General features: G+C 46.7%; 1 protein-coding gene across 1 annotated transcript in view; it reads left to right on the top strand.

The window, feature by feature from the left end:
* tenm1 (teneurin transmembrane protein 1) overlaps positions 1-24,446 on the top strand; it is a gene marked incomplete at its 5' end in the record, with an annotated part of 163,195 nt that overhangs the window by 27,253 nt on the left and 111,496 nt on the right. The window contains one exon of the mRNA XM_079268409.1: positions 18,266-18,509. Coding sequence (XP_079124535.1) covers positions 18,266-18,509 — 244 coding nt within the window. The remainder of the gene's footprint in view (positions 1-18,265; positions 18,510-24,446) is intronic.

Here is a 24,446-nt window from a genome sequence, read left to right as displayed (position 1 = left end):
AGTGGAAAGTACCTTATTAATAGAAGATCGAAAAAAAGTTTACTCGGGGAAATAATAACTCGCATGTGAAAGATAAACATCTTGGTAAAGAACGCTTTATTCTTGCCTGTCTTGGGAATGTTAATTATGGTGAATAAAAGTGCAAACGGAGTGGGGAACCTGACACAAAGGGCATCTAAAGTTCAGCCAAATGAAGCGTTAGCAAAAAGCTTCATTGTCTGGATTATTTAACTCTTAATGCTGCTATAAATCTCCCAAATAATTAATTTTAGGCCTCTCTAGTTTAACCGTCCGGCCGATGTCTCACACTGAAGTGGCCAATGGAGCATGTCAGGGACATGGTGATACAGCCACCACTCTGCCTTAAACCAGATGTGGTATCTCTGTGTATTTAATGAGGTTTTATTGACGTTCTATGAATTAGATCAGCTCAGACATCTCGGTACAAATTGCACACTGTGAAAAAAACCCCTCAATATTAGAAAGTTCCACACAGCAAACATCAATTCAATGCAATTGACACCAACGTCTATTGGTGAAGACAAGAGCATCAAGTCATTTAAATATTATACCGCCTATATATGTATGTAAATATATATATTTATTCTCCTCATAACCACAAATGTTAATGTATTCTTTCGTTGGTGGATATATCAACAGAAGCCTTGTTTACAAGTTATTGTTTTTGACACCTCTAATTAATGGACAGAGGGCATTTCTGCTGCAATCCTTAATATCAAACATTAATTGAGACAGTGAAGGCCTTTGTTTATCCGTCATCTGATTGAACATGTGATACAATCCATGACTCCCTCATGAAAGATCATCCCTCACCAACAAAACTTTAAGAACCTTTGCTAAGTTTATGAATCCAAAATGTACAACTTGTGAATTGTCAGTTGTAAAAAGAAACAACTGAAAAAGTTTCACCTTCTCCTGCGTAGGAGTATTTTACTTCCATGTAGCTCGGAACTAAGGATCCAGCAAACATTTATGACAAAGTGATTAAGCCTTTCAGAGCTCCAAGGTCACAGCACAAAGACACGTAAACGTAAGACAACACATGTACAAATACATCAGAGCAACAAGAACACTAAGCCTCTGCCAAAGCAAATGCTTTTTTTCCCACATGGATGAAACACAGACTGGGGGGGTGTTTAGGATTGTGTGCAATTATGGACTACATATATATAGGTATACAATAAAGCTAAGCTCTACGAGCACTCCCCCTCTGGAAATAGAGACGATTCAAGCTTGTTAGGCTTCAAATGGAGCTGCCGAGAAGCCTGTCATTTCACATTAAAGTAGCATAGCATTGCTGCTTTCATGGATTCGGTTCTCACTGGATGGGAGATGGGAGGTGGACTAGGATCTACCCGACCCACATTGGCGCGTGCACACATGTGAGCCCTTGCTCGTCCCCGACTGGTACAATGCATTTCCATTACAAGGCATATGCCACCCTGTGTTACGGTGAGCCGAGCTGTTGGCTGTTACTGTGACTGTCACATCTATGGAGGGGAAAGGAAGGGGATATTTCCTGTTTAGATGCCACCAATTTCCTCTTCATGCATGGCGCACACACACACCCACACACAATTGATAGATTTATTATAGCGTGTCAGGAAAGTGCAGGCTTCACATTTCAGCAAAATGGACCCATTTGGCGGGCGCACGCCGCCTGCATCCCCCTCAACCCCCCCCCCCCCCCACCCCCCCCACCTAGCTCCTCTCAACCCCACTCCCTCCCATCCAGCCGGCGTGCCAGCCCACTCAGCCGGATCCGGAACGGCACCGAATACATGTTTCTGTCACAAGCTTCATGTCAGCTTTTTTATACACGAGCGGGAGAAATGGGAAAAGAACGGGTCATTCTGACAGTCGGAATCACTCTGTGTGGATCTTAAATGTTTTACGGCCTTAATGGGCCTCCAGAAATAGATGCAGTGCTAATGTCCTCTGACTCGAGGAAGGGGGGGGGGGGGGGTGAACGTGTCCATGCTAAGTGTATGTGTGTGTGGTTGTGTGTGTCTTCGTGTGCCCGGCACTTTCTTCCCGTGAGGGTGTGCGCATGTGCGCTTTGTGTCTGCGGCTGCTCGTGTGCGTGATTCCAATGGGTTTAAGTGAGAGATTCACGCATGCAAATAAAGCCACTTAAATCTGGGTTCTCCCCCCCCTCCTATCTCAAAGGACACCCTTTTCTCTATTTAGAGCACCACTTTTGACATCAGCCCTATGGAGGCAAGGCCCTATGGGGCTTTGGTTTTAAGTGGTGCACTATAGGCTACAGGGAATCACCCAGATTTGGTTCTTATAATCTCCCATCCTCAGACATATCCACAACAAATCTTCAACAAGCTCCTTGCCTGACGGCACAACATAACCCGCCTCCCCAGCTGGAGCGTTAAGCATCACCTTTTAAAAAAAGAACGGTTCAATATTGTGGGATTCCTGGCATTCAGTATACTTCCAGACAGCATTTGCTGCCTCAGACCAGCTAACCCGTCTCGCAGCATGGTTCCTCCTCTCCAGACAGACTCTGACTTAGAATATTGATCTCGACGCTCGCTGTATCCTTACCCCTCAAACAATCCATACTAAATGTATTAGCTGTGGAGAGAGCTACAATGTCCTCTGCAGCTAACTAATCATATTGAAGCCACAGAGAGAGGTATATCTTTAAAGAAGCAGTCTATGGAGTGGACTGTCCGGACCGGAGGATGGTGCTGCGGTGTGGAACATCAAAAAGGTGGGCTTCAGAGGCCGGCATATTAGAGGGACCACTTTTGGTTCATCTCGAAGCATTAGGCCCTAAAGTGCTTGCGCAAGCAAATGCGCATACGTTCTCGCATACGCAGGAATCGTTTTCTTTCATACGCCGTGTATGTTTTTTTGATGATTTCTCCCCTCTCTCTCTCTCTCTCTCGCTGTCTCTCTTCCACCGATCTCTCACCCGCACACAAATGAGCACAGGCCTCGTACAGGAGAGCGGCTCTGATTGTTGAGTGGGGCAATCAAAGGCTTTGATGCTAATCAGAGCTCTCCGTCCTGCCAGTTTGGGAGGACGGTGGAAATGCACAATATAGAGAGAAGGGTTTCACAGCAGATGCCCGATGCCTGGCCGATGTGATTGCTCTCCTCCTCGTTCACCGGGGTAGCAGGGGATGGAAATCAGCCTCGAGCTTTGGGGATGGGGGGGACAGGGCTGTGTGAGCTCCTGATGCAGTGCCACATGTAATGAGCTTTGGATTCGGGCCCCCATCACGCAGAGACTTTTTTCCGCCTAATCTGCTAAATGCTTTGTGAAACCGTTCATTACATTTGTTGGGTTTATTTCTTTATTTTTGTTCTGCGACTGCTGCTTCCGCGGAGATGAAACTGGGTACTTTGTGTGGCGAGATCTCCCGCAAACCGCTCTCTCCGATAACACCTGCGCCGCTTGATGCAGCGAGCGCTTTCCTTGGCACTCATCTCCTCTCCCGGTAGGGGGGCCTTGCCGGTGATGTGTGTTTTTCTGACCGTTGTTTTTCTTTTTTTCACGAGTGCTGTTCTGAGCGCTTCTGCGCTCAAATCCACCTGTCTCAGCTCTTGCCAGAACCTTTTTGGACATATGTGCTTTTGTTTTTTGAGGGATGTTTTTTGTGTCTGTGTGTTTGGTTGTTTGTATGTGTGTGTGTGTGTGTGTGTGTGTGTGTGTGTGTGTGTGTGAGGGAGGGAGAGAGAGAGAGAGCAGTGAGTTTTTGACAATCCGTCTCCATTGTGGGTTGTTTTGGGCCGTGTGTGTGCGTGCACGCCTGCTTGTTGGTTGACAGGCTGTTGTTCGGCCCTCTGACGGACAGTTCCATTAAATCATGCAGCAGTATAACCCACAGTGACAGGACGCCATTCCCTCCCCGGGATTCCTTCATCAGGGTCTTTCATGCACTTAACGAGGTAGTAAACATGCTAAATTGTCTGCTGGAGATGAAGTGAAGAGGCTGTCTCGACGCCGAGTGCCACGTGTGATGTCCTCAAATCTTAGTCTCCTCACTCAAAGCGATGCGCGGTGAGCGTGCACGGCTAAGAGCCATCTTTGTCCCTTGAGGAGAAAAAATATCGTGCCGAGGCATCGGTGTATGACAGTACACAATGTTAATGTTAATGTTCGATGCTGCCAACGAAAAGAGAACATGCACAGCGACGCGTCTGCAAACGCATACAGGAGGCTTGATTGTGGTTAGAAACTGACGATTCACAAAGTACGGGCAAGATAGTAACCACCTGAGAGTCTGAAAGGAAAGGACTCATGTATGTGCGGCAATGTTTTATGTATTGCACACCTAGCATTGAGCTGCTGCAATAGCTGCCTGTTTCTTAAGACCGCAGCCACACTGACAGTTCTCCAGAAACCTCTCTGTGGTTTTTCTGATGGTCCTGCAGCCTGTTATTTCCCGAGGACGGAGCGACGTCGCAGGACGGCCATGCAGTAATACACACAGCCCCGTTCGACGCCTCCCCCTTATAAACGAGCGCTGCATCCGAAGACGCCGCGTGTCGCCGCGCATCTCCCTGCAGATTGAGTCTGCCTGGGAGCTGCCTGGTGAGCAAACACCGGGTGAATTCTGAAGAGGTGTTGAGTGCAGGGATGATGGCTCCGCTTGCCCCTTTTAAGGTTATTTTAAGCTGCAGACCTGCAGGGTGTGTGTGTGTGAGTGTGTGGTGTGCGTGTCAGGCCTGTGTTTTAATTAGAGAGACAGGAGTGTGTCCTTGGGCTGCCGCAGAGGGTCAGGAGAACCTGGTAGTCTGGGAGGGCAGGAGCTGAGACGAGTCTGGCAGGCCTGCTAAACACCCATTACACAGACGTGGAGATGCTCTCAGGAGCGTGCACGCTCTCGCCCGCACACACACACACACACACGCGCGGACGCACATTCGCGTCCCCGGTCTTGGCGCCATTCTTGTTGGCCGGTGATACCATGGTAACTGAGCAGCCTGCGTCTCCGTGTGTTCCACGGCCTTCCCATCGTCTCCGAAAGCTAAAGATTACCACTGGCACTACTCTTGGGAGGCGGAGGGAGAGGTGGGCAGATTGAGAAGGGCATGCGGGAGGTGGAGTGGAAGGAGCAGGGCGAGGTTGAGAGGGAGGTGAGGGGAATCGAAAGAAAGAAAAGGTTGAGAGGAGTGGAGGCAGGGAAGCATCTGACATTTATGTCCCCGGCCCACAGAAAATGCCACCTCGGCCTGGCATGTCTCTTTCATTCCCCCATCGCTCCCTCCGGCCTCCATCTGACCCCGCAGCCGTCGTCCCACACCTGTGCGTCCAACGCGTCTCGCTCCGTTGCTCCGCCACCTTCCCTCGGTCATCCCTCACCTCAGTCTCCCCCCGCATCCACGTCGTCCCGTTCTCATGCGTCTACCTGCCTGACCTCTGGCTTTCATCCAGTCGCTTCTTCGCCGTCATTTCCATATCACAGGCCCTCACCTATACTGCACGCCACATCGCGCCCACCTATCGTCAGCGTTTCCCCCTTTGATGCTCGGCTTTCTGAATCCTCTTTAACTTCGCCCTCTTTTCCATCCCGTATACCTATATTTGCATCCTCTCCTCTTTCTCTCTCTTTCTCTCCTCAGCTAATCCCCCCCTACACACCTCGGGTGTGCCTAGCCCGGGTCCCAGCCGATGATGGGACTCATAAAGCCTCCCAGATGAGGGGATAGCTAATGGCTGTTGAATAATGCATGGCGGGCAGGATTTAGAGAGCCCAGTCTATTAGCCTGACCAAATACTCTGGGCTTTTATTAAAGACCAACACTTACAATTACAAACTGCATTAAGGCCGGGGTCCTGTCGCAGCCCCCCCCCCCCCTCGCTATCTACTCGTCGCTGTGTCCACGGTCCTGCCTCAGAAGGAATATTATCTTTTTGCTGTTTAAGATTTTATAGCCTGGAGACACTGACCCTCTTAGAGGAGTTCACGACAGCCTTTTCTGGTTGTTGTGTCTTTTTTTTATTTTATTTTTGAACGTTACAGTGTCAGAGGTCAGTGGCCCTTTTAGTCACAGCTGTGGATAGAAAAAGAGATTGGTGAGGTGGAGGGCAGCGGTGTCACGTTTTCACTGCCGGTGGCGGGTATGAAAACGGAGGGTTGATGCGTACATATGTGGGCTCTTTATGTCCCTCCCTGCTGGGGATTGTTGTTTTTTGTGGCTCTCTTTTTTTTTGCTTTCATGAGACACCCGGGCGCTTGGATGTGTACATGCGTTGTGTACACACCTGCATTGCGCCCACTGCTCCGCTGCTGCAGAATCGTCGTCTTCTAGATGGATCTTAATATTCCCCGAGCTTATCGATGCAGCTGTGAACGAGGCTCTCCCTCGCACATCATTTCACATGATTAAACACAAACGCTAATGGCCGCTAATAGCTGTAAGTGTCTGGAAGTGTGTGTCCTGTAAGTGGCTTCTGAATAGTCATAAAGTGTTGTTAGCTAATGGCTATCTAAACATCTCTCTACCTGGCTACGTTTAAGTGCACACTTAGCTGTCTCTCTGTGATAGCGTATTGACCTGTCTCCTAATTTTGAGATTGCTATGCGAGGTCTCATCTTGCATTTGATTAGTACACTGTAACACGTCTGCATATTCTTGACAAGTTGCAAAGTTAGCCGTTTGCTCGCTGCGCGACCCGTTTGTACCAGTGGGAGGTATTTTAAGAACGCGGCCGTATAGTCACATGGATCGGTGGTCAGCGGGCCCCGAGGGGTCCAGATTTTATATGCTGACAGATCTTTAATCGTGTAATTCGGAAAACCAGGGGATATCCATGCCATGACAGATAGAGTGGACTCCATAAGGGATGAGAGATTGATGCCCGTGTCAGATCAACACAGAAGTGTCAACCTCGAAAACCTTGATCCATCTCCATGTCTCCCCCCCCCCCCCCCCACCCCCCACCCCCCCATGGGAGTGTGCCTGGAGAGCTGAGCGATTACACGTCTCATCCACCAACGAATCAGATGGAAAGCTGCCGCTTCATTTGTAGCCAAAAACAGCAACCTCAGGAGCTACTACTTCCTGTTTATAAATGTGTGTGTGTGTGTCCCTCTTTCTCGCTGATGTTTATTCAGTCTGATCTCCTGGCTGACCCTGCAGCTAGCCGGTGTTTCTCAATAGACTGCACTTCTATATATAGTGTTCCCTAAATGTCACCGGCTTTGAAAACACGCTTGCCTCCTTCTGTATCGAATGGCGCTTTATGAGGCTTCGTCTGAATTATAACGGATGCTTATCAATATTAACGATGTGCCTTTCCTTTAAAGTAAGTGTAACCGATGTGGATCTGATCCGAAAACCGAGGTAAACAACAACCCATCGACAGCGTTTAAGTGAAAAATCCATCCTCGTTGTCTAAAAAGTTCCTTAGTGTTGCACTTCCCAGGGGAACTAGGTTTGTGTGGCAGTAGACATTCATTTCTATTTCTGTATTCTTTGTTTATTTAGTTACTCATACATTTCAATGATGAGCCTTATCAATAATAAATCACAGCTGATTTGAATTGGTCAAATTAGCTTTTTCACATTTATCTGTATCTTTCTTTTGCATCTGGTACGTACAAAACTGAATGAATAATAAATGAACATCGTGCTGTATTGAAGAAGACTTTGAAACTAGCGATTGAGGCCACAAATGTTTACAATGTTTACTGAGGTAATAAATCAAGTGAGAAGTTTCACATAGACTTCTATACAATTTGACTTCTTTTTGCAACCGGAGGAGTCGCCCCCTGCTGGCTAGTAGTGGAAATGCACATTTTAAGACACTTCCACATTGGCTTATCTCGGCAGAAGCAGAGGTTACAAAGTGTACCAGAGAGTACAAGAGTGCCACTTCTTTTCCTCTTCACCGATCAAAGACGCTACTTGAGCTCAGAAAGTCTTGTGGCGGATGAAGGATAATCGTGACACCAAAAGCAACTAATGAAGAAGAGCTGGTGTTTTTGAGGGTTGAAAGAGGGAGAGGCGACTGGGAGGAGGGGTGAGCACATACTGGAGCTATCAAGCAGATATCCTGATTGCATCTCTCCAGCTTTATGCTGATATGACCAATAACAAATGGCTTGAAAATGCGTGCACGCGCGCGTGTTCACCGCAGGCATGTGTTGAGACAGCAGAGGTCTTATCTTCGTTAACGGTCTCCCTCTGTCTCTCTGGAGGCACGCAAGGAGCAGAGGGCAACTGCAGTCTGATGTGGGGCATCTGTTCCCACATTTGTTAAACTTCTCCCGGTGTGTGTGTGTCATTTTGAGGGAGGGGGAGAAAAAAGAGAGAGAGAGAGAGAGGCAGACGGAGAGAGCGCGGAAGCTCGTGTGCGCGTTGCGATCGGTGTGATAGGTGCAGTCGGTGGAGTGGAACGGCAAGGTGTTGTTGCAATAGAGGGCAAGTGCCGACTTGTCATTGGTCCGTGTTAATGCTGACCCGGGGGCGGTGGCTGCGCTCACCTCATTGACCGCAAGATGGCCGCCGGTCGAGTCTGCAGGTGGTACTGAGGCACATCTCCTTCCTTTTTTATTCTCTCCCTCTCTCGCGCTCTCTTTGTACATCTATCTCCCTCCACCATCTATTATACGCTCCTGTCGGAATACCAAGCAGCCCCTCATCCCTCCTGCTATTCTCCCCCGTCTCCCCGCATTCACATGGCCCTGTCCTCTTGTGCACAGTGCATACATACATATATATATATATATATATATATATATATATATATATATATATATATATATATATATATATATATATATATATATATATATATATATATATATATGTCTCGCTTTCCGTACGGTAACCTCAGTGGGGACATTGTATGCATATCCTGCTTCATAATAAGGCTCTAGTTGGCCCCGGATGCCTGGTTAAGATAGGAAGGGAGATGTGTTAATTAGACTCATTTGCAGCACCAGCCAGCAAAAGAGCAGGACCCCTTCACAGACGACCCGCTTCTCCTTGAGAGGAGCCACAGAGTTTGCCGATCGAAGTTTCACACGGCAAACCAGGAGCACCGGGAGGTGAGGCGAGGTACAGCACCGGTGGACTTCTTTCGTTTATGTTTTTCGAGATGGGGGCGCTGGTAGATGTAATGGGAACAGGGATTATCGACTGGAGCAGCGTGGTATGGAAATAGTGTCTCTGGTGCGCCATCATCGAGACGGAAAGCTTATAGTACGCTGATTTATGACTACTGTGGAGAATTGAGTGCTTCATAAAGATCGGCCGCCGGCTCAGATGGGGCAATCAGTGAAGTGATCTGACTTTGGCGGATCACGCTTCCCCGACGAGTTGTAAAGTCAGTCACAACCCCCTGACTTTGTCCGCCCCGGACAGCGCACGTGGGGAGAGTTTAGACCGACTCCCTCTGCCCTCTGTCAAGGTCATATGGATTAGAAGTGATTGGGTTTCCAATACTCTACTGGGGAGTTCTGCATGATGAATCATCACTCCGGTCCAAATCGACACCAATTAAGAAGGGTTTTGTTTATTCCGCTGTGGGACACGCTGTGGATGTGCGCTTGGAACGAGCCTTCTCACCCTCTTTCTCTCTTCACAGGCAACGCTGTGCCATTTGCTGGGATTGGTATAATGCGCGTGCGTGTGTGTTGCGGCGTCGTGCGTTCGTGTCCGTGCACGCTCCCTCGTGCACTGCGGGTTTCGTCTCAGGCCTGCGGATTCACATCTTCTATGCACACTTGTGTGTGTGTGCGTGCTTTGCGTGTGTGTGGACATGCTGGCACGTGCATGTCGGCAGTCATGTCATCCAGTGTTTACTGTGTGGCCCTGCTCTGTTTTGTGCCAGTAGCTCCATGTCTGTGAGGCATGCTATATGAAAAGTGAGGTTGAGGAGCCCAAGTGCCGGAGCCAGTGAATTCATTTGCATTCATTCCACTGCCTGTCTCTCCTCAGAGCCCATTCTAATTACCAGCAGCTCAGGTCTGCTACAACACTGCGCATACTCTCTCTCTCTCTCTCTCTGAGTGGAAAAAAATGGTGCTGCTGGTGGTGCATTCCTGTAGCTTTGATACTACTCTCTCTTTAGCCTGCCAAAAAATCTCTTCGTGTTGGTTTGTTTGCTGTCAAGCCCAGGCACTGCCTCCTGTTTTTTAGTGTCGTAGTCGGAGGAAATAGAGTGTAGGCTGTGCATGTGTGTGCAAGCGAAACTCCGCCATACCCCTCTGCGTCTGCTTGTTGTGATTGTTTTGGGGCTGAGGGAGATGCAGCGCCTGTATGTATGTATGTCGGTGAGCGAGCAAGCAGGGTAGGGGGGGGGGGGTGCGAATCGCGGGGCTTGTAAAAGATGAATGTGCGCACTAATCTCCATAATGGCCATTGTGGCGTTGTTCACCTCCCGGGTCTCAAACACCTCGTCACGCCCTCTTCCTGGTAATGCAAATGTCTACCAAGTGATAATAACTCACATGACGTCGCGCCACTACTGAGCATGCTCCGAAGCTCCGTCAGACACTCGGGTGCATACTTATGCACGCACGCACGTGGACGTATGACACACAACAAGGCCCACACACACACACACACACACACACACACAAACAAACAAACAAACACCTGCACGGCTCAGTGGCAGTTGGCAATGACCGGGCGCCCTGCAGCAGTGACAAGGTCGGCACAGATCAGGACACTGCTGTGCTCTCAGGAGAGATGAGCTGAGCTCAGCTAGCAGCTATTCCGATACGTCCACGCAAACCCGGACCGGAAGAAAAAACAAAGGCTGACAAAACTCATTGAGATCACAAAAGTTTGGTCGGGTGGTCCACGTCTGAGAAAACATCGACGGATTTAATTACAAGTTTGCAACAGATCATTTAAGTAGCGCAGGGCCGAGAGGAGGGTGCTCTTCTGAAAAATGTAATTTGAGCGCGGCGGGTGCCGCGGCGGGTAAGCGTCTCGCGGCAGGAGGGAGGGGAGCTACACTCGGAAGGCTTCACGCCCTCTCGGGGGAAATGCTACTTTCAGAATCACCTGCAGCCTAAACATGATTGTGGAGTTGCTCCGCAGTTGTTTTTGAAGACGGGGGTACAAACAAGCAATGACACAAATATGCACATAGATATACACCGCATCACGCAGACAGACAGATGCACGCAACAGCACACTAACTTAGCTGCACGCGCACGCTAGCGAGTCCTCCGGTGTGAGAAAGCCAGATGATGCATGGCTGCTAATTATCAGGCTCTATATGAAAATCGACTGTGTTGCCCTGCGAGAGAGAGGGGGGGAGAGCTCTTAGAGCTCCTCGGCGTCTTCGTTTGTATTTTCTGGCTTTAATTAGACAACATGATTGTGTCACTTCGTTAAATGGAGATCACACCGTTCATTCCCGTGTCTGCGGAGCTGAATCAATGGCTGTTTTTATTCGAATTGCTGTCTCAGAGCCCACTGTCATCAGCGTAATTATCCGCGCCTCTGCCACCACCACTGCTATTTTCATCATCACTGTTACCTCTGTTAACACCGGCCCTATTTCCATCACCACGGACGCCATTATCAGCAACATTATTTTCAGGTCCTTCGCCGGGGCCGTGATCATTAGCGATATTAGCCTGCGTTATCATACATTCGCTATTGTTATTATCCATCTTACCGTCCTTCACACCAACCAGCCAGCCAATGAAAGGAGTCACATTGGAACTTATAATGTCTGATGAAGATACGTGTTATCTCTCTCTTCTGAAGACGGAGACAGATGGTCAGCGAGGGCGGGATCCCATCTCATTACCGCAAAGAAAAAAGAAGAGACGAACAAAAACCAGCCAGTTCTAATTTCAGTTGTCTGACCTTTTTTATGGGGTTAATTATTTATTTCATGTCAGCACAGCAGTGGAATAAACTTTGTGGCAATTTAATGCAACTCAATTAAGAAGCCAGATAGATGAAAAGCTATCCTGGGGGAAATTATTCAGTTTTTATTTTTAGAGTGGGGTGGATGATGTGTATTTTTTCTTGGCCCAACTAGTGTTAAATGTTCTCTAAAACGATCTCGTTCCTCTGTGAGACAGGCAGGTTTGATATTGTTGAGGTCAGGCTCTGGATTTTATACAGCTTTCCTGTAATAAGAAATTAACTGGAGCCATAGAGCGCTATGGGCACAATAATGGAGTGAGGGGAAGAGAGGGGGAAGGGGGCGTAAGCAAACAGAGCGTGAAAAAGAGGAGCCAACCTGGTTAAATATTAGGCTTTAGTGTTATTGTGGCTCGTGTGTTGTGCTCTGCTACACACCGAACATAATGGTCTCTTCTCATTAAAGAAGCTCTGCATTCTGTTAATGCAGCTTCAACACTTTAGTGACTGTATCAAAAGCATTGGGAAGGGCAAGGGACCTGAATCTTACATTCTATGTATTTCACAAAAATAATATATATATATATATATATACACATGCAAGTCCAACATTTTGTTGAGGTACCTGGTGGTAGAAGAGGCCGATCTCTTAATAAGCTCCGCTGTGGAGATCTTGGCAACTTTTAATTACTAGTTTCCAAAAAAAGGAGAAACAACATTCCCACGTTAAATTAGGAAAAGTACCTGTTTCACCTTTGCACTTGTTGGATCCTCCTCTTCGACATGGAAAAATCTGAAAACTGTACCTGAATATCTCGAAAAAATATATACAATTCAACCACACAAAATCTGTCTGTTTTATGTAAATATTTGCTTCTTTTATATGATAAACTTACACAGGAAAATGTCTCCGAAAAAGTCAGAGTTCCCTCCCTTTAACTGCAAGCATATTCACATCACCCCCCCCCCCTTTTCTTACCCCACTGTCCCTATCATCATTTTCCCACAGTCCCTTGTTGTCCATGATTACCAAAATTAGATTTCTCACTGTAGCCTCTTAACTTCCTCTGCCCTATTAGAGGAACACCATGCACAGTGTGGCGCTGAACATCTGGCGGCCACATCCCGACTGAAACTAGAACATTTTAATGACGAGTATGACGAGCGCGAACGAAAGCCATGATTTTATTATGCGTGTGTGATTCAGTTTTTATTCAAACTGTTTTACACCTGCTTTTTAAATATCCTTCAAGAGAATTGCACCATCATGACAGCTAACTCATTCCACACGCGGCCATTACTCTCTGTGTGTGTGTGTGTGTGTGTGTGTGTGTGTTTTAATGACTTGTGGGGACATCTGCTTTCACAGTACATTGTGGGAACTTGCCGGGTCCAAATCAATGCCACTAGTTAGATGTTAGGGTGAATACTTGGTTGAAGGTTGTGTGTAGGATAAGATCAGGATTTAGGTCATTCTCCAGGAAATGAATGTAAGTCAATGTAACGTCCCCAAATGTCATGAAAACACGACTGTGTGTGTGTGCGTGTGTGTCTGAGTCATGTTTAACTCGGCCCTCCTCTCATTGCATTAGTATGACTTGGCTTTAAATGCCTAAATTGTCATAAATACTTAATGCCTGTGCTATTTTAGCTCCATCTCACCGACAGTAATGCATTTTTAATACCTGGCCCAAATACCTGTTACCTGTTACATTTCCCAGTAAATCCCCACCAGATCTCTCTTACGCTGGCTATAAAACGCTTTCCCCTCATATCTCGCTTATGTAACCAAAAGCTGATGATTCCAGGAAAAAGAAATCTCATAAGCGAATTTCCAAATGTGTCTCTTCTGGAGGGCTAAGTCTAAGAGGAACCCCGGGGCAGAGCATGTACTACGCGGTCACGACTGTCGTCTGAAACTCCTCCTCTGGCCTCTATCTACTCCCCGCAGAGTTGGCTCGATGTCTCTGAACCGCCAAAACACCGCACGGCCACTGCCCTGCATTGCCAGGCCCTGTTTAGGTGGCGTCTCCCATCGAATGCAACATCGCAGCCGGCGTGTTTGATGTGACTTTGTGCAGAAGCGCGCGAGAGAGGGAGCCAGCAATTGTTTCTCTGCCATTCGTGCGTTTTTTTGGGTGAGAACAGTGGAGTTGAGTCAGTTTGTGTATCTTCGGGAGCGGAGACCCAAAGCTGCCTGAGCTAAGCCTTCTAAAGCAACCATCTGGCAGCCCGGGCCCCCGTGTCGCCCTACTCACCGAGATTACATTGTCCCCTGGCCCTATATCCTTGTCCTTTCTGCTCCGCTCCTGTCCGCTCTAGGCTCTCTCTGTTCCCACCTCGCCAGCCAACACAAACACAGAAACCTGAAGTTGCGGCCAGTGTATAAACTCAAAGCTCTTCTAACTCTGGGTTTCTAAAAAGTCTGAATTGATAATGACGAGAAGTCATTTCAGACTTAAGAGTCAGAAATAATTTGCATTCATTCGTTTGGTTTTGAAACAATTGCGAGCCATTTGTTTTGAAAAGCATTTCTCATTTTTCACAACTCTTTTCCATTGTAAGAATATTTGGAATGCACAGAGATGTTTGTGATTCCGACTCAAACTATAGAGCTATTTCTAGGAATGTCTCCGCAGATTAATTACATCCTCTCTCTCTCTCTGTTATTTATTCATTTATTTATTTATCAATTTATTAATTTATCAATTTATTTATTTACATTCATTTATTTATTGTGGCTAAGAGCCTCCATTTCAAACTGGTACATGCATTTTGAAAGATGTGGGCTTCTATCAGACCAGGTTAAGTAAGGAAAGATGCTGCAGTGTGGCATTATGGGAAGTGTGGTCTCCAGCATTTTCTGAGCTTCACCATACAGACAGAAGTGTTTTGTTTTTAGTTTTTTACAATGTGGTACAGATCCTTTTTTGTTTTTTTTTACGTAAAGCAAAGGCTCCGACTGCGTCCTCCACCAGTGCCGGCAGCCTCCAGAGCAAGTATTACCATTTGAGAGTTTGGCACCGCCGTTGACGTGTTTTGATTGGGCGACACACCTGAGGCTGACGGCTGCACACTGTGATGCGTCGGAGAATTTGTCAGCGGCGTAGGAATCAAAACTGTGTTTTTGGCAGAGAGCTTTCGCAGTGACTTTGAAGTTCCTGAATAACAGAGTTGGGAGTCAAGTCCAAGGTCAGCAAAGTTTTGCAAAGTTGAATTTAAGCCTCAAGCGCAACCAGAGTGCAAGTTTCACACCCGAGTGCCCGGCTCTGGGAATGCACTGCATTTGTGTGCTTTTTCTGTTGAAAAAAAAGACACGTTTTCTTTTGGTAACAAATGCGAAAAACATCTGCAGTATAGTAAAAAGAGACTATAAGCAGGGGACTTCTGGCTGGACTCTAAGGACTCACCGTTACTGAGGAATCAGATAGACTGCTTACAACAAAAACTGAAGCACCACTTTCAAGCTCCTGGTGCATTACAATGACACGGGATACAGTAGTGCTCCAACAATGTTCCACCAGTTTTCCCCTAAGCATGTTATTTTTAATACTCTGAGGTGGCTCCGACAAAAATAGCTTCCATTTTCCACATCCATTAGTTTCGACTAAACAGCACCTCCAGGTGATGACACGAATTCACTTCCTGTCATTTCACCGGGTCTCACATGGACTCGCTCTGATTGTGCTGAAATCGATTGATGTTGCGTGGTGACAAGCGGGGTCGCGGTCCTGTACGGTGCGACGCGATATTATACAGTGTTGTCTCAGGAGAACAAAAAGAAAGTCTGTTATTTCAGGTCCGCATAGGCCGCTGTGTGTTGCGGGGACGAGCATATAAATATGACACATCCGCTGGCTTCCAACGCTCACAAACTACACTTCTCAGCTGTTGCTATTGCATAGAAACATGTTCAACAAGCTAAAAATAGCAGATCGGTATGCGCGTGTGTGAAATGTGCCTCATCACAGATGGCCCGGAACAATAAACACCAACGACGGGAGGACAGCATTCAGTCAGAACCCCCAGTATATACACAACCGCTGCATTTTTCCTTGAAATCATGAAATAAACGCGCGACAAGAGTAATGGCTCGGCACGAGTAAGGAAGAGATGATTTCATTGTGTCGGCATGCAGATGAGCGGAGACGGAATGTTTTATTGCGCGCTTCGGAGATGTGGCAAAGACAAATTCGGCCATGTTGGAAGATCAATAACCGGCAATGTGTTTTTTGGAAGATGAGAAACTTGTCTTCTGCTCAAACAGCATTTTGACAGAGTAGACGATGTACCTTTGGAAGTACAAATATGCAGATATACACACACACACAGATACACACACACAGTCACACGCAGAGGAAACGTCATGACTGCTGCTTTAACAGGATTCAGACAGATGGCAATCCTGGAAGTATGACTGTGGAAATGTTTATAGGCCTATTTACAGAACAGCTCCTGTCCTGCCATAGCCTTCGTACAACACACTGCTGCAATACACATCTTGCAAATGTGAATTACCAGCGACTGAGAGCCATAAAACCTGATGTGCTATGTGGCATGTCAGCGAACATTGGCGAACGTGACAGAGCGCACTGGCTTACATGTCTGTGCGGAAGGCGAACAATAATTCAGTGTGAGGAGATGAAGGCAATATGATTTTTTAAACATCGCTTAAAATCTCACTGCGTGTGCCACTGACTTGCTGCCACGGAAATGTTGGCGATAACACGTTCCATCACCGTTTCCCTGCAGCATTTGGGAAAAGATGTCGCCTCAGTTTTAGACATAATGGGCGGTTGAAGAGCAGTAACATGGTGTGTATGCTGTCAAAAGACTGAAACAAGATCCCTTCATTCTTTACTTTTCCCAGCTTCTATCACAAAATGGCTTCTCGGGTATTGTCTGTGTAATACTCACAGTTGAATTGGGAAGACTCTGGTGGGTAACATTTGTAAATACTAAATTATTGCCGACATTCTGGCAGTTGTGGGCCAATACTGTCTGTCTTACAGATACTGGACTCCTCTCTCAGATTGTATAGAAGTCTAGAGAAAATGACTCTACTTCTCACTTGATTTATTCCCTCAGTAAACATTGTAAACATGAGTTGATGGTCTCAATCTCTAGTTTCAAGTCTTCTTCAGCACAGCATGATGTTCATTGAGCAGATGATGCTCCCATTTAGAGTCAAACAGACCATAAAGCAGGGTACGCTTTAGGGCGGAGCTATCTTGTGATTGACAGGTCGCTACCACGGCGTTGTCCGGTCTGGGCGTTGTCTGTGTTTTTGTCTTACAACTTAAACCTTTTCACAGTGAGTTTGCAGTTCATGAAAGTTAATTGTAACCTTTTTGGTGGGCTAAAAGGAAAACGTACTTCGCGCCAACCTCTTGTGTCACTTCGGGTTGAAAAAACCAAGATGGCGAACTCTAGTCTTCCTGTGCGTTCCAATTCCCATTCTACTGATACTAAACTTTTTTACGATGTTCCAATACATAGTATGTCAAATGCAGTGTGCCAAAAATATCGGGATGAATGCATCCGTTCGCATTTAGCAGTGTGCAAACCAGCATGCTTTTCTGGCTTTTCTGACCCACAATCCTTTGCACAGCAGAGCAAGAGGGTCAAAGTGCAAGGTACAATGTTATGAGGATGTCCCACATGAATGCAGACATGCAACAGTACATACTTAGTCAGGGCAGCTGCAGTAACAGTGACAGCACAGTGACTTCTCATATACAGTCAATGTGTACACTCACGAAAACATACCGACACATTCAAGCAGGTGCATGCACACATGGACCTGAATAATGAATAATCTGCGCTCGCACACTTAGACGGGCGTTCACACATTCAACAAACATATGCGCGCACATTTGTGTTGGCAGCACTGTAATTAGGCCGCGCTCGCTTTTTGGAGGACGCACTGGAGAGAGAGAGAGAGAGAGAGAGAGAAGCGGGCAGGAGGAGACGGGGCGGAAGGGGGAGTTATAGGGAAAGGGAGTGATAAATGATGGATTGAGAGAGCTCCAGCTAGACCCCGAGGTTACCAGTGTGAGGGAGTTACAGCTGGCTAGCTCATTCCGTGGAGCTACAGATCTCATAATAAACATCACATGGGTAGTTTGGGCTGCCGGCTGCAGATTAAGCCAGAGCTGTTAGCTCTTTAAAGACTGCTCAATGCTGCAGCCAGCCAATAACCTATTTATAGGGCGGCTGGAAGTGTATCAAAGCAGGTAGGGAAGGCACCGACCGGACAGGCGCCGTTTCCGAGCTGATTTATGTCCCTCAATCAGTGTGATACAACAAACTGTCAACTAACATGCCACTTTTATTTGTAATTTATGGCACTGCTCTTCTAATAAAGCTTTGTTTATTTCTCCCCCCCCCTATCCCCACCTCCTCCCCTCTGCTCCTCTCCGTCTCTCCGGTGCAGAGCTGCCCAGCAGTCCAGGTGGTCAGTTCACCTTTCGCCCGCTGCCCCCGCCTCCCCCGCCGCCGCACGCCTGCACCTGTGCCCGCCCGGCGCCCTACACCCAGGTCAGCCTGCAGAGGAAGACCATGCCGACGCGGTGCCAGGCCAGCCAGGGTGGCCAGGGGCCAGACACAGGCTCGATCACAGACCAGGCACAGCTTCACAACAGCTGGGTGCTCAACAGCAACATTCCCCTCGAGACCAGGTAAGAAAATGCAGCAAATGTGCCTCCAAGGTTGTTTTTCACAATGGCCATTTTTTTTTTTTTTTTCAAACAAATGAACAAAAAGAGTTAATTTGGAACAAATAGTGAGGCTTCGTTCCAAAGATGCTTTCAGTCCAAAAGCGGTGGATATGTCATTTTGCAACAGGAACCCGCCAAATGAAAACACCCTCAAGGCAACCCGCCCCAATTCACCATCATGTCACTCTAGTAAAGACATTCCTTTAATCTCACAAATGAGGCTCATTAGATTAGAGAACGTCAGGAGTGTGGGTTAGTACACTCTCACAATTTCTTTAAAAAAAAAAGAAATTAAAAAAAGTCAGAGTGATTAAGAATGAATGTTGGACTCACGGGTTTGTTAGGAAAGGACATGTTGTGCACGAGTACAGAGCAGTAAGTGGAATGCCACGCGGGCCTCTGGGGTATTATTACAGGACTTTGCGCACCATCAAAGTCGTAGCGAATCTCTGCAGATCTTTTTGGCACCTCATCATTTCCTTAGCACTCACCGTCGACAGGTTCACCAGGGGACCGGCGCCTCACAGTCTCTACTACCTAAAATAAAAGTGTATGTCAGTGCCGAGTAGCAATCCACCTTTCAGGAACACATTGTGATTCCACTCCCGATTGTACCGCCCGAGAATCCTATTTTTTGTTTTTTATTTCCCAAATGCTTGGAGACCAGCCGCTGGAATTTCGTCCCATCAAACAGAATTAAGCGTTCGCTCGCTGCATAAGTAATGGTTGATCAGAGAATTATTTAGGAGATCCTCATTTGTGAGGCTGCTGCGGAGAAGGAGCAGCAAGGTGCGAGAGAATACATTTGCATGTTTGATGAGGGCTCGGTGCGGCAGCTGAGTCCTGGTATTATGGGCGAGGATGAGATTGGCAGCCTGCCACACCAGAGGAAGAGGGTTTAATAGGTTATGCATTAGGCCGTAATTAGATCTTACCTCATTTAAAGGAAGGCAAGAATAAAATGAGATTCAGTGACAATTTCAATTAATCATTAGCCAGCCATGACTATCAATGTCACAACTGCGTTGTGATTACCAACGTAATCCAACGTAAATATGATTCACTCTTTCTTTCTTTTTTTTGTGAGTGTGTTACAAGTCACTCAGGCGATATTTGCTGCTCACGAAGAAGTCTCTCCCGAAGAGAGATGTGATTATAAAACACAATTTCCGCAGCGTCTCGGCATATTGGACGGTGCCTTCTTGTCTTGATACATTTTTCACATTTGGGAATTTTTGAGTCAAATAAGTTTCACTTGAAAGTGCGCTATTAGTCCTGAAACACAAAATGTAATCATCTGCACAGTCAATAGAATAGTGCCCCCTCATAGCATAATTCAGATGTTATTCACTCTTTTCTATCTCGCTTTTGGCGGTGGGGAAGACAAAGTCCTCGCTGCGTAACTGTTTGGGGTTGGATTTAATATTCAAGCACCCTCCTCTCTCTCTCTCTCTCTCTCTCTCTCTCTCTCTCTCTCTCTCTCTCTCTCTCTCTCTCTCTCCTCTGTCACACTGCTAATCTAATGATTTCATATTTTTGCTCTCACCCTGACGCTGCCCGCTATCTGTCTCAGGCGCGGGATTAAAGATTCACCAAGTATTTACAAAGTTGACATGGGGGCTCATGCTGACGGAGTTAGAAGCGATGCTGTGACCTTAAACAACAAATTGTTCAGTATCTCCTGCTGTCAAGTACACTTCCATATTCCTCGAAGCGCCGGTTGACGAATCGGTATTGAAACGTATTGACGTTGCGTCAGCGGAGATTAAGATTGTTTGAAGTGCGCATAGATTTCCTTCTCAGACTCGCATCCTCTATGTTTCCGGAGAGGCCGCGCTCGTGTAAGTGGAAGGCCGCAGATATGGGTGTTCGATATATATCTGACTGGGTCTCACGCTGGCTGTGTTAAGAGGCGTAACAAATGTTGCGACTGTAATAAATTGACTGACGCCCTGCCTTCTCCCCCCCCCCCTTCTATCTGTGAGAAATGTGGAACTACTTTGAATCACACGCTGTGCATGTGCAGCCACGCACCGAAAACTTTCATACAAGTGCGGTGCATCTGCATGTACCTGTGCTGCATGCACGTAGACCTCCACACACACACACACACACACACACACACACACACACGCAGTCATCCGCACACATCCAGGTAGAGACAGCCCTTGGGCCGCAGACACCCACCTCCTGGAGAGGGGAGAACTCATTTTCTTGCCGTCTCGGGGGAAATCTGCCCTCTGATATGAATTCAGAGCTTCCTGGGCGTCGCCCCTGGATATTGTCTGAAGAAGAATAGAGTTCCACTGCGCGTTGACAAATGTAATTTCTTCAGCCGGATTGTGATCCCTTTTGCTCTGATCCACCTTCAGCAGACCAATAAAGAGCATCACAGTGGGCGCCGACCTGTGCGCCGGTGTCCAAAATGTGAGAACGCTCACCCGCGTTTGACATATTTTTGTGTATGCTCGTCATGTGGGGTGGGGGGGCATCTCGGAGCCGAGCTTTGTCTCTCTATATGTGTGTGTTTGTGCGTGTGTGTTTGTCCTAAATTTGTTTTGGCCTGTCAGAGTTGAACTGCCTTTAACCCTCAGGTGTTGCTCCACGTGCATCCTCCTGTGTCCCCCATCTGACTCGCAGCTTTCGGCCGATGCTGGATGGGTGGATGGAGAGAGGACGGGGGGAGGGGGAGGGGGGAGGTGACAGACAGGGAAGGATGGATGTCATCTGACTCTCTCTTTAAACTCAGACACAGTTCCACGGAAAAAGAGAAACACGGAGAAAGACAGAGGCTGAAGATGAACAATAAGAGAGAATTTTAATTAATAAGCAAATAAATTAAAATATCCATCTTCTCCCAAATTAAGTCCATTATTGAGACCTAAAAAATAAATATTCTGTCAATATGTTGTCAATCATGGAATCATGATTGTCAATATGTTGAGTTGCTTTTAACGAATGCTTTTTTCCTCTTTTTTTGTGCTTTATAACCTTGCTCTAATGTATGTTTTCTTTCGTAAAGTGCTTTAAAGTGCTTCTGTGTTCAAAACGTGCAACAGAAATAACCTTGTCTGGCCTTGAGGTTATTTCCTATGCTAATGAGTCAATCATGTTCTTGTGATTTGCATGACACAAGCGCCATGATCGGCTTTATTCTGACGTGCATCATGATACAGAAACTCGTTTCCGGAACATTCTCGAAACACTCCCCCCGGAATTTGTCTCTTTCTTCTTTAAGAAGAATCCATCCTCCAGGCTGAATGACACAGTAAGATGGATGTGTTTTTGCCGTGCATGAGGGCAAACGGATGACGCGGTATTGTGCCCGGCATCGCTGCATGTCAGTCTGCTGTCTGGCCCCGCTTTAATGGCCTGTCCTCCGAGGGCCCTTCAGAGACCGCGGTCCCACCAGCAAGCCTGTGACCTCACACCCTTCGCAGCACGGCTGGAATAACACTCTGGCGAGCTGCGCATCCGACCCGACATATCGCACTCGCAGCCGGTATTAACCCTCAGAGAGCACACGGTAACCTGGAGGCAATCATTGCTTGTCTGGGAATTCCAGGAGCTCCGGGATATATATATATATATATTTTTGTTATAAAAAATACACCAAAAAAAATAAACCAATGAAACATACCTGCTTTTTTTTTTTTTTTTTTTCGATGCTTGCCCAACACAGCCTTTTTTCCCCCACACCATCAGTCTTTGGTCCTTTCTTTGATGGAAGTCAATGTGGCCAGAACAAGCTGAGACTGCTTATAATTGCCAGCTCAGACTGTTATTTTCCAAATTGCCTCATTTCCGAACCCACGAATATCTCTGCTTCCTCGTCTGACACCGTCCAACCCTCGTCCTCCATTATCCGAACGCAATATCGATGAAATGCTACCTAGATTAATTGCCCTTCAGCTTACTTTCCTATCATCATCCGCCATCTAACGCGCTCTTTTTCATCATGAAAATTAGGCTCGTCTCCGCTTAACTAAGACGGCCGTATAACTTAAGTCGTCGCTTTGATGAGGCAAAAAAGGAATAGGTAAGTCATTGATCCTCGGCCGCCGGGGCTTTTCCATTCTCTTTCATATCAGTGCTGCTCTGCATCACAGTAGCTGCTCATCATGTTGCACGATCAGAGGCACAAATGTGGGCTTCGTCTCTGATGAGGGACTTGGACTGAATGAGATGCTTATCATCTCATGTTCTGCGGCTAATACATTATCTGTATCGCGTGCTGTGGGTGTATTACGTAGATTGTTTTCTATAATGTCCGCTTTTTTAAATTGTCACACGCTCACCTCGAAGAAACTAATTTGTGGCGGGACATGATATGAATTGCAAGAAAGTGGTAGCGCTTTGGGATTTCCTGAGGCTACTTTTCTTCCTCGATTTTGGCTTTCGGGATTAATCTTTGATGATGCATCGCCTGCGAGTTTTAAGAGACCACTTAAATTAAAAGCACAAACATGTGGGATACGAAGCTGAGAGCTTTTTTCTCAACAGGTGTGGTTAGAGAGGGCTGTATCTACCATGGCAGCGGTAAAGTAGAGCAGTCCGTCCTGTGTGTCATACTTGAATCCTTAGCCAGCCTCTATGTGTCATTTAGAAAAAGAGGGGGTCTCCTCTAAAATCTCACCACCTTGGGGGCCCGTTAAATGAGTTTCAGTCAGGCATGCTTCAGAGCGAGGCTGAACTCCGCTGAGCGCAGATTATTATAAATAGAAGCAGAATAAGATGCCGGATAACTCAAGTAAGATGATGTCCGTGCTAAGCTAATTGGTGAAGGATTAAAGCGCTGTCCTACGATAAGATATTGTTTCCAAATTCAATATATGATCTACTTAATGAGAGAAAAACAGTGGTCCCAGAGGTGGCAGGTAGTGTGCTGGGGCTCCCTCTTCTTAAGAATAGGACGGACATTAATTGTCCTTCCACTCAACTGCTCCAAATAGTAACAATTATAGCTTTCCAACTATAACTTCCAGCATGGAAACAGTATGGAGGGTGGTGTAACGGCCGGAGGTCGTCTGTCCGTCCATCTGTAATATCTCAGGGACGCTGAAGCAAAATTCTTCAAATTTGGCACTAACGTCTACGTGGAATCAAGAATGATCTGATTAGAATTTGGTGGTCAAAGGTCACTGTGATCTCGCGAAACACATTTCTTTGGTCGTAATTACAGAATTCGTGTGCTAAGTAACTGTCAAACGGGATAAAATGATCAAGTGTTGACATTTTGGGCAAACATTGGATGTAACCTGCAAGATGACTGGTTGGCATGAAAAACCATAACGGGTTTTCTGGCCTTTCCAAAGGAGACAAAATGTATGAAATGGATCAAACAGTGTGTTTGTATCAGCTCTAATGTCAGCTGCAATCATTAGCATGTCCAGCTAACAAGTAGCCCAACACTGTTACTCCCCAAGGCCACGGAGCACATCATCAAGTAACTGCATTAGTTTGTGTAGTTACAGGTTCTAGCAGACGGTTCATGGGTTCAGGGTGTAGGTTAGCATTAGCGTTAGCTCTGTCCTGTCCTGCTCTTTATTGGATTTGGGGAAGTTTACACTCCAGCAACCCCAGCCAACACATCGTCTGAGCCTTTTCTCTTGTAGCAGTAAAAGTGAAATCATATTTTTAACAAGTAAGCTAAACAGCCAGACAGGAAACTAAATACCATTCTTACATTTTCCCTCACTTTATAGCTCTTCTGTCAATCCAAGAAAAATGCTTCTTTATTTCCATCTCCTCTGCTAGCTGCAGCTAAATTAACTATAGCTAGACCGTTGTCTTTTCAAATGAATAAACGTAAACATTGTAGGCTGCAACTCCGCCGTGAGGGCTGGGAGATGGGGTTAACGGAAACGCTACTCCGCTTACTCTATGTGCTCCATGGAT

Source organism: Melanostigma gelatinosum (assembly GCF_949748355.1).
Source record: "Melanostigma gelatinosum genome assembly, chromosome: 5".
Lineage (NCBI taxonomy): Eukaryota > Metazoa > Chordata > Actinopteri > Perciformes > Zoarcidae > Melanostigma > Melanostigma gelatinosum.
Note: the sequence above shows the minus strand (reverse complement) of the source record. Positions and strands in the feature narration are given on the sequence as shown.